The sequence below is a fragment of the Epinephelus fuscoguttatus genome, unplaced genomic scaffold, assembly GCF_011397635.1.
Source record: "Epinephelus fuscoguttatus unplaced genomic scaffold, E.fuscoguttatus.final_Chr_v1 AP022699.1".
In the NCBI taxonomy this organism is placed as follows: domain Eukaryota; kingdom Metazoa; phylum Chordata; class Actinopteri; order Perciformes; family Serranidae; genus Epinephelus; species Epinephelus fuscoguttatus.
Window position 1 is genome coordinate 284,585 of NW_026057521.1, and position 15,555 is coordinate 300,139.

General features: G+C 41.5%; 1 protein-coding gene across 4 annotated transcripts in view; it reads right to left on the reverse strand.

Moving 5' to 3' along the window:
- LOC125885353 (cytosolic phospholipase A2 gamma-like) overlaps positions 1–15,555 on the reverse strand; it is a 65,021-nt gene that overhangs the window by 17,469 nt on the left and 31,997 nt on the right. For 3 of the 4 annotated variants that reach the window (XM_049570839.1, XM_049570841.1, XM_049570838.1), the window contains 3 exons: positions 15,300–15,440; positions 12,899–13,045; positions 12,698–12,781 (listed from right to left, as the gene is read on the reverse strand). In XM_049570839.1, the coding sequence (XP_049426796.1) occupies positions 12,698–12,781; positions 12,899–13,045; positions 15,300–15,440 (372 nt within the window). The remainder of the gene's footprint in view (positions 1–12,697; positions 12,782–12,898; positions 13,046–15,299; positions 15,441–15,555) is intronic. The other variant, XM_049570842.1, reaches the window with a different exon arrangement.

The window sequence follows — 15,555 nt, forward strand, 5'->3', positions numbered from 1 at the left end:
GTTTTTGGCCACACGCCCCGCGGGCCACTGAAATCCTTAAAAGACAAATTCCTGTTGTCCAAAACTTCTCCTGAAACCAACGTGTTAGATTATGTAAGTAAGTTCCGTAAGCGTTTGCACCATGCCAACTCCCTTGCAAGAGAGTCTCTCTCATCGTCACAGACGGCAATGAAACGTCAATTCAACCGCTTCACTGTTCCCCGACACTTTGAGTGGGGTGAGAAAGTTTTGGCGTTATTACCTATTCCCGGTTCATCTCTCTCTGCCAAATTTTCCGGTCCTTACGAAGTCCGCGACCGTCTGAGTGATACGGATTACGTCATAGGCACCCCCGAAAGGAGGCGAAAAACTCGGGTGTGCCATGTCAATATGTTAAAGCTGTATCATTCAAATACTGTGTCCTCAAGTGGTCCAACAAAGTCCGATATTCCTCCGCCATCCGTTGTTTCTGGCAGTTCTGTGCTGATCGTGTCAGAAATCCCAAATGCGTCTGACAGAGATAATGATTTGATGATGCATCATTCCTCACACCAAAGTGCTCGATTACCGAACTCTGAGATGTTGAAATTGTTGCCGTCCCAGTTAACTCACCTGGCAGACGAGCAACAGTGTGATGTAATTGACTTGATAAGCTGTTTCGCGTGCCTTTTCGGGGATGTCCCGAGCCGAACGACAGTTCTCCAGCATGACATTGATGTTAAGGATGCAAGACCAATTAAACAACATCATTACTGCGTTAACTCAGTCAGGAGGCCGAGTATCTCCTTCAAAATGGCTTAGCCACGCCCAGCTCCAGTCCCTGGAGTTCACCGTGTCTTTTAGAGGCTAAATCTGATGGCTCCCCTCGGTTCATCACTGATTTTCGCAAAGTAAATTCAGTGACAGTCCCTGATTCATATCCTCTGCCGCGGATGGAGGATTGCATGGATAATTTGGGCACAGCCAAATTTGTGAGCAAATTAGACCTGCTCAAAGGTTATTGGCAAGTACCACTGACAGACCGTGCCTCCAAAATTTCTGCATTTGTGACCCCTGATCATTTTTTGCAATATACAGTTATGGCTTTCGGCATGTGCAACGCTCCGGCCACTTTCCAGCGCCTAGTAAACATCGTCTTGGCCGGCCTGACTAACTGTAATGCATATTTAGATGATTTGATTGCGTACACCACCACGTGGGAGGAGCACATGAAAATCCTTGAACAGGTGTTTGCCCGTCTCGCTGCAGCGTCGCTCACGTTGAATTTGGCGAAATGTGAATTCGGCAAGGCCACCGTCACCTTTTTAGGGAGACAGGTGGGCCAGGGTGAAGTGCGCCCCGTCGATGCAAAAGTCTCCGCCATAACAGAGTGTCCCGTTCCATCCACTAGAAGAGCTCTTCGCAGGTTCTTAGGCATGGCAGGTTATTATAGGAGTTTTTGCCGCAACTTCTCCACTGTCGTCCACCCATTGACAAGTTTGATCAGTCCCAAAGTGGATTTTGTGTGGACTCCTGAATGCCAACATGCCTTTGAAAGGGTGAAGTCTCTTCTAAGCCACGCCCCTGTGCTCGCTGCTCCCGATCCCTCGAAACCGTTCAAAATAGAGGTTGACGCGAGTGCGGTGGGTGCGGGCGCGGTATTGCTGCAGGAGGATGCCGATGGGGCTGATCATCCCGTGTGTTACTTCTCACGAAAGTTTCACAAGCACCAGCTCCACTATTCCACTATTGAAAAGGAGACCCTTGCTTTGTTGCTCGCACTACAACACTTCGAAGTGTATGTCGGTTCAAGTTCTTTCCCGGTTGTTGTCCTGACCTATCATAACCCCATTGTTTTCTTGTCCCGCATGTATAACCACAACCAGCGGCTCATGCGGTGGGCTCTTATCGTGCAGGACTACAACATAAACATACGACATAAAAAAGGTTCCGATAACGTGCTAGCAGATGCCCTGTCCAGGTTGTGGTAAATATGAATTCTGATTATTAGGTTACAATACCTATCGGCTTGTATTTTAAGGGGAGGGGTGTTGCGGCCACCGCCGCCGTACCCCTGCCTCATAGTTTAACTTGATGTATAGTTGTGTGTTTTATGCTGAGCAGGCTGTGTGATCCCCTGCATCTGATTGGCTCACGCTGAGGAGGTGTGCCTTCCCTCCCACCTTCCATCTCCTGGCCGCGTCTCCTTCGTTTGGATTGGCACGGTACCTCGTCAGCTCCACCAATCCCCAGGCTGCAGTTGAGGAGCAAGGCTATATAAGCCTCAGCCAGATCATTAATCGGGGCGGCTGTAGAGCAGCTTGCCAAACGTGCCTCCAGAGTTATGTAAATGTTAATGTGGCATTAACTTGAATGATTGAAGTATATGAGGCACTAGATAGATAGGACTGGGCTAGGGAAAGTAAGGTTCAATAACTGATTGCGCTATCGATACTGACAGGTATTTCTACTGTCTAGACACACTAGGTTAAGGGGTGCTGCTCTAATTGTGTTATGTTTTGAACCAGTCTAGAGTTAGCTAGCAATTTTGTTTCTTGCTTTTGATTTATTTAGTCTCCTTAGTAATACTATAGTTTTGGTTATATTTGTTTCTTTACGTTGAGCAGCATCCATCAGCCCTTTCCTTTAGCTTCGCCTCACAATTTCTGTTGCGCCCTGCAGGAATGATGTAGAAAGATCAAACCAAAACTGGCTTCTTTGTCTCCTCGAGACCTACAAATCATTCATTGACACCACTGACCTAAATCTTACAGGAAATGACCCAGTGCCTCTGAAAGTAACATGAGCAAATGTGACAGCTGTGAGCTAGACATTGTAAACTTGCGACTAAGATTGCTTTTTTGACTCCACAAACATGAAAGCTTTATATGTCTGCGTTCGGAACAAGTGTATCTCTCTGGTGATATCTTTAGATTGATGATCGGAACCATGGTTCAGGAAGAGGAAGGACTAGTTTCAGAAATTTTAAAGTCATCTTGAACTGCTTGGGCTCTCACCTAACTACATGCAGTCATTAATGGCTTCACTCTGACAGACACAAGCCTGTGTGTGTGTGTGTGTGTGTGTGTGTGTGTGTGTGTGGTTACAATCTTTAAAAGAGAGATAACAGCAGCAGAATCTTGATTTGAAACAGCATGTACACATTATATATCAGTGTTTTCCATCTCCCACATACTACTAGCCTTTATTACTGATAATACTGTTGCTACTTCTGTGATCATGACTGTTAAATACATATTGTAACATACTGTAATCTTATACACACATAGTACTCATTAATTCTAGCACATGTAGTATGCAGCATGACAAGTAGGGATGGGTATCGTTTTTTTTTAATTAGATTTTAACGGTACTACTACTCTTATTGATGCTGCTTATCAATCCGGTATTGTAATGATACTCTTATCGATACTTTTTGAGCAAGCTAAAAAAACAAATTAAGAACATAAATTGCTTTACTTTCTCAATTCTCATTATGCAACAAAATAGTTTTTTAACAAAACATTTTACTTTTTACAACTTGAAATGTAAAATATATAAAATAATAGTGTTGTCATGGTACCAAAACTGGGACCCACAGTACAATACCAGTGAAAGTATCATGGTTCTGAGTAGTATCAGGATACCACAGCGAAAATGAGGCAGATGTGCCTTTTGTCATTTATAAAAAGATAAATCACTTTTCTATAATACATCAATGATATTTCAATGGAATAAATTACTTATTGACTTATTCATACTTCAAAAACAGCATCAATAAGTGATTAACATAGGGGGGATCAAAATAAAATAAATAAATAAAATAAAAATCAACCAGCCACCCTCCTCCCCTGACAAGTAAAGAACAGTCCCTAAAGTGCGCTGAGGTTTGTGGACCATTACCTGCCACAAAGAGTAATGTGAATGGCTCGTTTCCCCTCTGACATGTCACATACCTGTGTGCCACCACAGCTCGGCTGTTCAGGTACTTCTGGACAGTCATGACACCAACAAAGAGGAAAATATTGGACCTGGAGCCAGGCTTCTCCGTTGCCGGTAAGCCGTTATCTTGCGCCGCGGAGCACTATGGTCGCCGTATTTGACAGGAATACATATTCCTGTCTGTGTCTGTGACCCCTGTTCAACCCACAACCAACAGGATTCTCCTGCTGCTGGTTGAAATCTGTACTCGCACAGCGTGCTCCTGAATGATTTTTTACTTGCACAAAACTATTTTTAGTCGCAAATGCAGTAAAATACTCGCACCGTAGAGCTCTGTGGAAAACAAATCACTGTAGCATATATAAACAAATCTAGCCTACAAGTAAAAAATATGAGGTATTCTAGGTATGTTAGGTATTCTAGGTATTTTATATGGTGATGTAATATTAATCACTATGGGTATATAGACCAGAGGGGGGGAAATCCTACGCACCCAGCCCAGGCTATAGCCTAATTATGGTTATATTCATGTATTTAGAACTATCTGAAAAATACACAAATAAAATCCCAAATTTGAAACCCTATTTAGTAAATAGGGTCGCAAAATAGCTAATGGTTATTAACTCCACGTGTTGGCTGCTAGCATAATGTTACAAACCTGGACTGGACGTCAGTGAACTAGCTGTGCTAGGGCAGTCAAACAGGGTGAGCAAGACAGATCTCTCATCTTCAGGGAGAATAGCGAAAATTGTGATACAATGACGGATAATTGACGGAGTTGGTGAGATAAATGTGCAAGATAACGTTTATCTTGTTAAGAAAAAAAAAAAAACGCGACTGCTCCAGCACCAATAGCAGAACCGTTAAGGTCAGAGCTTATCAATACTGCGGTCTTGAAGAATGTAGCCCCGGGGCTCGTTCAATACTGGGGTTCGGTACCCATCCCTATTCTTTGTGCTCCACTGTCTCGCAGGTTAACTTCTATCACAGCAGAGCCTGGATCAGTGGCGTCGCCTGGCCTGGGCATCCGGGGCTTTAGCCCCGAACGTTTTTTCTTAAGCCCCGGATAATTCAACTTCAGAAGAAATAATGATAACTGTACATTAACGAGCCACTAAAGAAGTTGTAGTTTTCCATTTTCAGTGAATGCAACACAGGATGACGTCGAGACTGGTTAATCAGAGAGAGGGGTTGCGTGAAGCATCCGTGTTTTATTGGCTGATAGCCTCGCGTCACCAGGCTCTTCCGGTATCTAAACCGTTGGCGCGCTGGAGGGAGACGTTTTAGCAACAACACGAAAGATCATGGATATAAGACGTTTTTTCAAAAACAAGGAGGCTGACTCGGCTGAGGCTCACGTCTCCGGGGAGCCGTTACCAGAAACAGGTAAATGAATAATTTAAATTCTGTTTATTCCTTCAAAATTATGTGAAACGTGTAGTGTTAGGGGGGTGTGCCGGCAGAGCTGCGGGACAGTCCTCCCCGGTGATAGACGCTCTTAGGCGGGCTGAAAATCCCTGAAGGCTCGGTACGGCTGGCGACTTTTCCCACACATAAATTCAGTGATATTTTTCTCACATAAGTTACCAAAGATACCGCACACAACTACGTAACTGTTGTTATGTCCTTCTAACGTTGCTGTGTGGGTTGAAGTGTTGGCCTTTTTCTTTTTATTGTGAAAGCTGAACTTTCACAATAAAACTCACGAGGACTTCCGAAGGGCTGCCGAGCGCTGCCGAGCACCTCTATCTCATTTTGCCTTAAACTGACTCATGTAATGTGCATTTTTTGGGGAAAATATGGCTCCTGATATAGTCTGTAGGCATCATCACTCAACTTTTTCACATGGTCTGGTGTTAAAAAAAAAAAAAGCAAACTAAAAATCGCAAATCATGTAACCTCTAACATTTTTTAAAAATTGAGGGGGAATATGACTTGGCTTCAGTCAAAATATTTACAAAATATTTATTTTTTTGGCTTTAATTCCTGTGTTATCTATAAGTGCATCATCCTGTTTCTGTCAATATAATATAATTTTATTTTGACACATTTTGAAGTACATGTTGGCAGTATTTGGCTGTAGACAAGATGCAATAAGGCTCAAGAAAGCATAGAGCTTTTTTCCCAGGTAGGATCCCCTAGACTTCCCTATAAGGTTCTGGGCTCAGCCCCCAATGTTCTCAGTCCCAAGAAACGCCCCTGGCCTGGATAGTGTGACGTGTGTGGTTGTGCTTCTGCTGTGGTCCTGCTAAATGCCTTCTGCTGCTGCTGTGATCATTAGTCATACTTCTATTGTTATTATACACATGTGATTATTGTCACATATGTATACTGTCAGATATTAATATATACTTTCAACATATTGTACCACAGTAGCCAGAATTATAATTATAATATTATTATTTTCATTAATGTTGTTGTAAGCTATTAACATTATCGTCTGTCCTGCATCTCTCTCTCTCTCTCTCTCTGTCTCCCCTTCTGTCTCATTGTGTCATACGGATTACTGTTAATTTATTATGTTGATCTGTTCTATACGTCATCTATTGCACGTCTGTTGTCCTGGAAGAGGGATCCCTCCTCAGTTCACTTCCTGAGGTTTCTACCGTTTTTTCCCCCTGTTAAAGGGAGTTTTTCCTTATCTGCTGCGAGGGTCCTAAGGACAGAGGGATGTTGTATGCTGTAAAGCCCTGTGAGGCAAATTGTGATTTGTGATATTGGGCTTTATACATAAAATTGCTCTGTACATAACTGATTTCTTCAATGCATTAGAATTTGTTATAGGCAGGGTAAAATGAACCAGTGTTGCCTGTCTAGTGGAATAGGTATGTCTGTCATGAGTATAATTAATCCATTTATATAAACAATATAGTTTTTTTGTTAACACATATGCTTCTGAAAAGTGCAGAAGTTACTGTGCATATGACAATAAACACTTTGAATCTTGAATCTATATGGTTTATGAAGACCCTGCATGCGCTCAAAGCTGTGGCACAAGTTACGCACCGAAATCTGGCGGAAGAAAAATAATAAGACGAAAATAAGTATGAGGAATAATAAGTGTGTTCCTGTATGTGCTGTGCACATCAGGCACACAAATAAAATGAATCATGGCTATCATTTATCATAATTTGTCCACACATATCCCACATCTGCATGAACATATGAGATAGTTTACCGCACCCAAAAAAAGCGTCAGGGCACAACAAAAACACATCCACCCTCCAAACCTGCAACATTCAGATATCGGGCAACTGACAGGTGTAATTGAGCTCAGCTAGAACGTCATCAAGGGATGCTCCACCCACTACTCTATATAAAGGCGCCATGGGCTAAGCCAAACCGTCTATGTAAATGCATTTGTGCGTCCAAACGAAGTACCGAGATACAACACCTCATCAACCAGTGTCTCCACACACCCGGAGGGCAACCCGGTGCAATTTCGCCCCTCAGCCCGGAGGTGCAGTGCCTGGCTGCACTGTGTTTTTACGCAGTGGGGAGCTTCCTGGACGTGGTGGGAGACGGCACTGGCCTCAGCAAGGCGTCTGTGTTTTTTTTTGTTTAAATATAATACATTTCCTTATTATTCTCTTACCGAGACTACTTCTTATTCAGTTGTATTCTTGTTTTTGTCATGAAAATAGGTATAGGTATAACAAATATTTATCGTCTTAGTTTTTCATTAGAATTATTAGAACACACATACACACGAGCAGCAGGGAATTAGTGCATTAGGTAGCAGCGCTGTGTGTGACTTATGCGCTGGTTAAGTGGTGGGTGATCGATTTGCCTAACATCGATTGATTTAGTTTCAGCACCGCGGTAGTGGACAGCTCCTGTTAAGAGCTTCTTAAAGAGTGATCCTGGGGTGTCGGTAGCTTAGTGGATAGTGCCGGCGCCCCATGTATAGAGGTGATGCCTCGCTGCAGCGTTCACAAGTTCAACTCCGGCTTGCAACCCTTTGCTGCATGTTGTCCCCCCACTCTCTCTGTCTCCCCATTTCACACTGTCCTGTATATGAAAGGCAAAAAGCCCCCAAAAAATAATCTTTAAAAAAAAAAAAAAAAAAAAAGAGCGATTCTAAGAAGGGCATTAAGAACACATCTGGGAAACACTAGTATCTTTGCAACCCTTCTTACCAAAGACATTCTTAACTGTGCTCTTAAGGCTTAAGATCGCTCTTAACTGGGAAACGCGGCCAATGTCTGTGCATAGTCAGTCAGTTTACCTGGTAGGATATTGATGTCAGAAGTGTTCCCTGTCTCGTCACTTGTGCATACTTATCATGTTGCCTACTGACTACATCGCTACTGGCATTAGCTACCGATGCTCTAGAGGGCCATCTGCTGATAATGATGTGCTTAGCAGGAAAAAATAACCACACAACCCAGTTAATGATAACTAATTACTGAATAATACAGGAGGGTAAAAAATAATTGAAATATGTTTAGGGATTCATTAAAAAAATAAAAATAAAAAAGAGGCAAATTTTTACCTTGACCTGGACCTAAATGCATTTTCTTGAATTCCACTGATCTCAAAAGTATCACTAACTGAATGGGCACCCTAAACTTAGTTGGAAATGACACCTTATATGTTTTTCTATTGTGTTTGGTTCCAAAGTTAAGCATATTTGATTATTATTGGCGGTTATCTTGAATTTGACCTCTCCCGGGCCTCAGAGGTCAAATCTGACTTCCCTCCACATCTGAAAATAAACCTTATGGTATGTAGTAACTATGGTAGAAATTTCATGCTTTTTTCAAAAAGTGCACAATTTCTCATAATTTGAGAGTTTATCTGCTGTACTATGTTGACTTCTCTGAGCCTAAGCTCATCTGGACTGACACAAAGTGGAAAAGTGTGCTTTGGTCTGACAAGTCCACATTTCAAAGTGTTTTTGAAAATCTTGGACATTGTGTCCTCCAGGCTAAAGAGGAAAAGGACCATCCGATTGTTACAAGCTCAAAGTTCAAAGCCAGCATGATAGTATGGTGTGTGTGAGTGCCCATGGCATCATGAGTAACTTTAAAATATAAAAGTAGTAACGCACACAAAAAATTATAATGAGGTGGTAATGACTGGCAATAGACTTGATTGTAGAAAACAAGTGTCGCACACTATGGCTCCACAGGCATTTCTTTTAATGAGATCACCAAGCATACTGACACACAGGTACACTGATCTGTTCTATGGGCCACACCTTTGTTACACAGCTGATGATGATTTAGTGATCATGCTACACCATTAGGTTGAGCAAGTCACAGTTACACAGCTGACAGTGGTTAGATAATCATGCCACAGCGTTGAGGCAGGCTGAGCAAAGAAACAATTTTGAGGCCTTCAATAAATCAATACCTCATCATGAGTAACTCTCACATCTGTGAAGGCTCCATGAATGCTGAAAGGTACATACAGGTTTTGGAGCAACACATGCTGCTTCTAACAGTGTGACTTCACAGTAAAAGAATGAGGGTACTAGTCTCTTCAAGAATTGACTGCAGTGATTTCTTCATCCAAATCATCAACGTGTCTCTTAGACCCCATCCCAACTGGGCTACTTAAGGAGGTCTTTCCTTTAGTTAACACTCATATATTAGATATGATCAATATATCCTTATTAACAGGCTATGTACCACAGTCTTTTAAGATAGCTGTAATTAAACCTCTACTAAAAAAGCCCACCCTGGATCCAGAGGTGTTAGCCAACTATAGACCAATATCAAATCTTCCCTTTATGTCAAAGATCCTTGAGAAAGTAGTCGCAGACCAGCTGTGTGATTTTCTCCATGATAATAATTTATTTGAGGAATTTCAGTCAGGATTTAGAGTGCATCATAGCACTGAGACAGCTCTAGTTAAAATTACAAATGACCTTCTGATTGCTTCAGACAAAGGACTCGTCTCTGTACTTGTTTTATTAGATCTTAGTGCGGCGTTTGACACAATTGACCATCAAATTCTGCTGCAGAGACTGGATCACTTAATTGGCTTAAAAGGTTCAGCACTGAGCTGGTTTAAATCTTATTTATCTGATCGTTTTCAATTTGTTGACGTCTAATGAACCATCCTTACGTACTAAAGTTTGTTTTGGAGTTCCAAGGTTCTGTACTCGGACCAATCCTGTTTACTCTATATATGCTTCCTAGGTAACATCATTAGAAATCACTCTATAAATTTCCATTGTTATGGATGATACTCAGTTGTATTTATCAATGAAGCCAGAAGAAAGCAATCAATTAACTAAACTCCATAATTGCCTTAAAGACATAAAAACTTGATGAGCACCAATTTCCTGATGTTAAATTCAGACAAAACTGAAGTTATTGTTCTTGGCCCCAAACAACTCAGAGACTCTTTATCTGATGACATAGTTTCTCTAGATGGCATTGCTCTGGCCCCTGCCACTACCGTAAGAAACCTCGGAGTAACATTTGATCAAGATTTGTCTTTTAATTCTCATTTAAAACAAACCTCACGGACTGCATTTTTTCATCTGCGTAATATTGCGAAAATTAGGCCTATCCTGACCCGAAAAGATGCAGAAAAATTGGTCCACGCTTTTGTTACCTCAAGGCTGGATTATTGTAACTCTCTATTATCAGGTAGCTCTAGTAAGTCCTTAAAAACTCTCTAGCTAATTCAGAATGCAGCAGCACGTGTACTAACAGGAACTAAGAAACGCGATCATATCTCTCCTGTTTTAGCTTCTCTGCACTGGCTCCCTGTAAAATCCAGAATTGAATTTAAAATCCTACTGTTAACTTATAAAGCTCTAAATGGTCAAGCTCCATATCTTAGAGAGCTCATAGTGCCATATTATCCCACCAGAACACTGCGCTCTGAGAACGCAGGGTTACTCGTGGTCCCTAAAGTCTCCAAAAGTAGATCAGGAGCCAGAGCCTTTAGCTATCAGGCTCCTCTCCTGTGGAATCATCTTCCTGTTACGGTCCGGGAGGCAGACACCGTTTAAGACTAGACTTAAGACTTTCCTCTTTGATAAAGCTTATAGTTAGGGCTGGCTCAGGCTTGCCCTGTACCAGCCCTTAGTTAGGCTGACTTAGGCCTAGTCTGCCGGAGGATCCCTCTATAATACACCGGGCCCCTTCTCTCCTTCTCTCTCTCTCTCTCGTATCCTATTACTGCATCTAGCTAACCCGGCCATTCTGGATGTCACTAACTCAGCTTCTTCTCCGGAGCCTTTGTGCTCCACTGTCTCTCAGATTAACTCATATCGCAGCGGTGCCTGGACAGCGTGACGTGTGTGGTTGTGCTGCTGCCGTGGTCCCGCCAGATGCCTCCTGCTGCTGCTGCTGCCATCATTAGTCATTAGTCATACTTCTACTGTTATTATACACATATGATTATTGTCACACATGCATACTGCCAGGTATTAATACATACTTTCAACATATTGTACCGCAGTAACCAGAACTATAACTATAATATTATTACTTTCATTAATGTTGTTGTAAGATACAGTCACTACATGCATCTCTCTCTCTCTCTCTCTCTCTCTCTCTCTCTCTGTGTCATATGGATTACTGTTAATTTATCATGTTGATCTGTTCTGTACGACATCTATTGCACGTCTGTCCGTCCTGGAAGAGGGATCCCTCCTCAGTTGCTCTTCCTGAGGTTTCTACCGTTTTTTTTTCCCCGTTAAAGGGTTTTTTTTGGGGAGTTTTTCCTTATCCACTGCGAGGGTCTTAAGGACAGAGGGATGTCGTATGCTGTAAAGCCCTGTGAGGCAAATTGTGATTTGTGATATTGGGCTTTATAAATAAAATTGATTGATTGATTGATTGATTGATAGACTGACCTGCCTGAAGTCCAGACCTGTCTCCCGCTGAACATGACGACAACAGAGACCCTGGACTGTCGAGCAACTAAAGTCGTGTATCAAGCAAGAATGGGAAATAATGTCACTTTAAAAACTTCAACAATCAGTGTCCTCAGTTCACAAACAGCGTTGTTAGAAGAAAAGGTGATGTCATACAGTGGTAAACATACTTCTATTCCAACTTTTTTCGAATGTGTTGCAGACATCAAATTCAGAGTGAGTGTATATGTACAAAAAACAAAGTTTGAATATTAAATATCTTGTCTGTGTACTGTATTCAGGTGACTATAGGTCAAAAAGGATTTGCAAATCACTGCATTCTGTTTGTATTTACGTTTTACACAGCGCCCCGACTTTTTTTTAAACTAAGGTTGTAGAAAGGTACTACCAGCAGCTAGTTAACTTCTCTTAGCAAAACAGCTAGCCTTGCTCTGTCCAAATGCTCCTCTCAGGGCTTGTTTGTTCAGTGTGTACAAAAACCAAAGAGTGAGAACAACTATTTATACAATTTTCTGAGGGCTCCTTTGGTTGCCTGGCAACCCTAGAGTGATGACATGTTTTAGAAAGTTACGGCACATGCTCAAGAAATCATTTGGCATGCTTTCATAATAACATATTTTAACATTTCAGGGTTTTGTATGAATTATTTTATGGAGATATACAGAATCATGTTAATTAGTGAGCTTTAGAGGTGTTGGTAGATGGATTCTGTTACCTGCAGAGCCAGGCTAACTGTTTTCTGTTTCCTGTTTAAGTTACGATAACAAGCCACAGGCTATAGCTTCAAATTTACCATACAGAGTTGATTGATAGATCTACTTAACTAACTTTCAAGAAGAAAATAAATAAGCATATTATCCAAATTATAAAATTATTCCTTTTCTAAAAGATGAACAAAATAGCAGTTATTACTAAGTTTAATTGTGATGAGTTGCAAGAAGTCTGTCCTCTTACCTGGGTATTGGTAGAGGAAGTTTGCGGTAGTTCCCCACTCCCATTTCATAATCATGGGGAGGACCTTCTTAGTAAGCACAGAGACTGGGGGAAAATACATCAGAAGGGAATACATGGATGTGTTTACATCACATTTAAATAAAATAGGCCTGTTTGTCTACAACTGTGACCAGTCTAGCTGTTTATCTGGCACATACTGACCATGTGTTTTCATAGGGCCATCCTCCAGACTCTGGCTCCAGGTCTCTACTGCAGCCAGCAGTTCCAGACTCCACTGCTGAAAAAGACCTTTTCTTTCAGCCGAACTGTTTGACTCCAGCAACACTGACTTATTATGATTTACCATGCCTAGAAAAGATATGAGTCTAAGGAACACTGTGGCATTTTGAATCAGACATTTGCTGCGCTATTATTTCATCACAGACACAAAGGATTTCAAATGGTGTGCAAATTGGAAAAACATTGATGGCATTACTTTCTGGGTATCAGTGGCTCCAATCTTGCTGGCTTGCAGCAAATAAACAGTTGGGTTTAATGAATAAAGAGGTCAGTTTTATAGTAAATCATCTGAGTCACATTCTCATTCCCAACTCATCAAATTTGGCAGCTTGGTCAGAGGCTTTACACTTGGCATGCCAATTTCCACTATTATATGCTTAGTGTCTTTTCAAATTTTGTCTTCATCACCAAAACGATTCCCCTGCAACCTGTCCATCAAAATGAATCTTAAAACGTGTGGGGTTTCGTTGTAGTCTGTATGAATTTCCTCAATTTAAAACACAGTATCATTGAAATGTAAGACTATTTCCATCAGCTGGAATATATTTTCTATATATTTTTACTGTCAATAGTTTCTATTGACAATGCAAAACAAATCTTTTGGTTCATAAAACATCGTCTTTCACTTTCTGACTGATCAGTGTCCCCCACTTAAAGGGGTGGTGGTGTGGTCTCAGATAGTAAATAAAACTTTGTATCGAGAGAGAGAGAGAGAGAGAGAGAGAGAGAGAGTTAAAAGGCACACCTTAAACTAGGTAACACTCCTTTAATTATGAGCAATCATTTGCCCACTGAAATTTGCAAAGATTAACTTGCCAGTCAAATGGTGCCGACCCAATACTACAATTTTTGATAATGTAGCTCCGGGGCTAATTTAGTACCAGGTTTCGGTACCCATCCTAAATCAAAACACAAACGATGTGAAGGTTGTAGAAATTAAATAAAGTTTGCAGCAGCTGCCCGTGCCAGGAAGTATGGAATGCTGCATGTGTGCACCAATCAGCGTTCTTCAGCACACAGCCCCGCCCCTCAAGAATTCTGGGTAATATGAAAAGTCCTACCCCCCTACTAGGTACTTTTTTCAGGGAAAGTTTGGGGTTGAGGGAAAGGTTTTTAATTTCGTAAGGTAAGGTAATTTCGGTGGAAACGTGGAGGTTTTTCAAAATCCCGGGTAAATGAGAAAAGTTCCTGCAGTGGAAAAGGGGCTAATGTATAGATTAGCCTAGCGGTCGGCGATCTTTTCCTCTTCTCATATAAAACCAGGGACAACAGCAACATTTAACAAAGGTAATGGCACACAATTTGGCTTCATTATAACTCACAAGATTCACCGTCAAAACAACTGTCATACTAAACACGTATCCAAAGTAATACAAAATACTAACGTTATTAGTGCAAGCCTATGGCATTTTACTTTGTATAAATTATCGACGAGCGGAGATTTCCTCTGCTCATATGAAGCCAGGATAAATCCCGAAGTATAAATCCCTGAAGGAAAAATTACACACAAGACTTAAAATGCTATTTTAGAGGAGGCTTTACTGTCTTCACAATTTATTGTTTCTTATCTGTGAAATAAAAGTAAATAAAAGCTTTGTTTCCACTGAGGGAAATGGTGTCAGTATACAGAAACAGACGCGACGCGTAATTAAAATTCTGGGGACGTCAGAATTTGCCATAGGTTACAGCGTAGGCTCTACGTCTACGTGGGGCCTATGCCGTAGCTATGGCGTTGAATCAGCGCAGAAGTATAAATGAACTTTTATCCTGACCAGCTAAAGGTAAGTTGCTGTAGTCAGCTACTTTTTTTTATAACGTAGGCCGCCAAGGCCAACCCAGGTGGTAAGCAGCCAAACTGGCTGGAACCATGGCCTAACCTCGCAGGGGTCAGTTGAATAGACACCTGGAACACCACATTTCCCGGGGTTAGGGTTATTGTTTATCATTACCAGCAACAAAAAAAGTTACCATTTTATCCTATTAGACATTTGTGTTAAATTTTTCATAATTGTATGAATTCTTGATTTATGGCCAAAAACGTGTCTTCAACAACTCGCCACGGCTATCATGGCGCAAAGGCATAAAAACTGAATGTTGACTTTTGGATTCACATGGAACATAAACCGCAGTCTGGATAAAGTTGTGTGTTTGTTTGACCTGCCCTCCACCCCTTTCCTTCCCATGCTCTATTTATGACATCATTGCAACAGATGGGCTTACATTGGAGTTCAACTCATACAGATCGTAAAGGGTGCCAGACACCAATGGCAATGACCAAACAAACAAGGTGTCTGAGCAGGGTCATCGTCATCATTACCACTACCTTCTAGTATCTTCTGCAGCTTGTCCATGTCAGAAAGAGCAGTAGGATCCTTAATGGTGCTTCTGGTCAGGGCTACTAGTTTAATAAGGCGATTGTATACATGCAGGTACTCTTCAGCAGTAGTGTCTATATATCCAGGCACTGAAACACACACACACACACACACACACACACACACACACACACACAGAGCGAGGATTTTATCCCTGTAGATTCTACAAATACATTTAGTGTGAATGACAATGCCAAAGTGTAC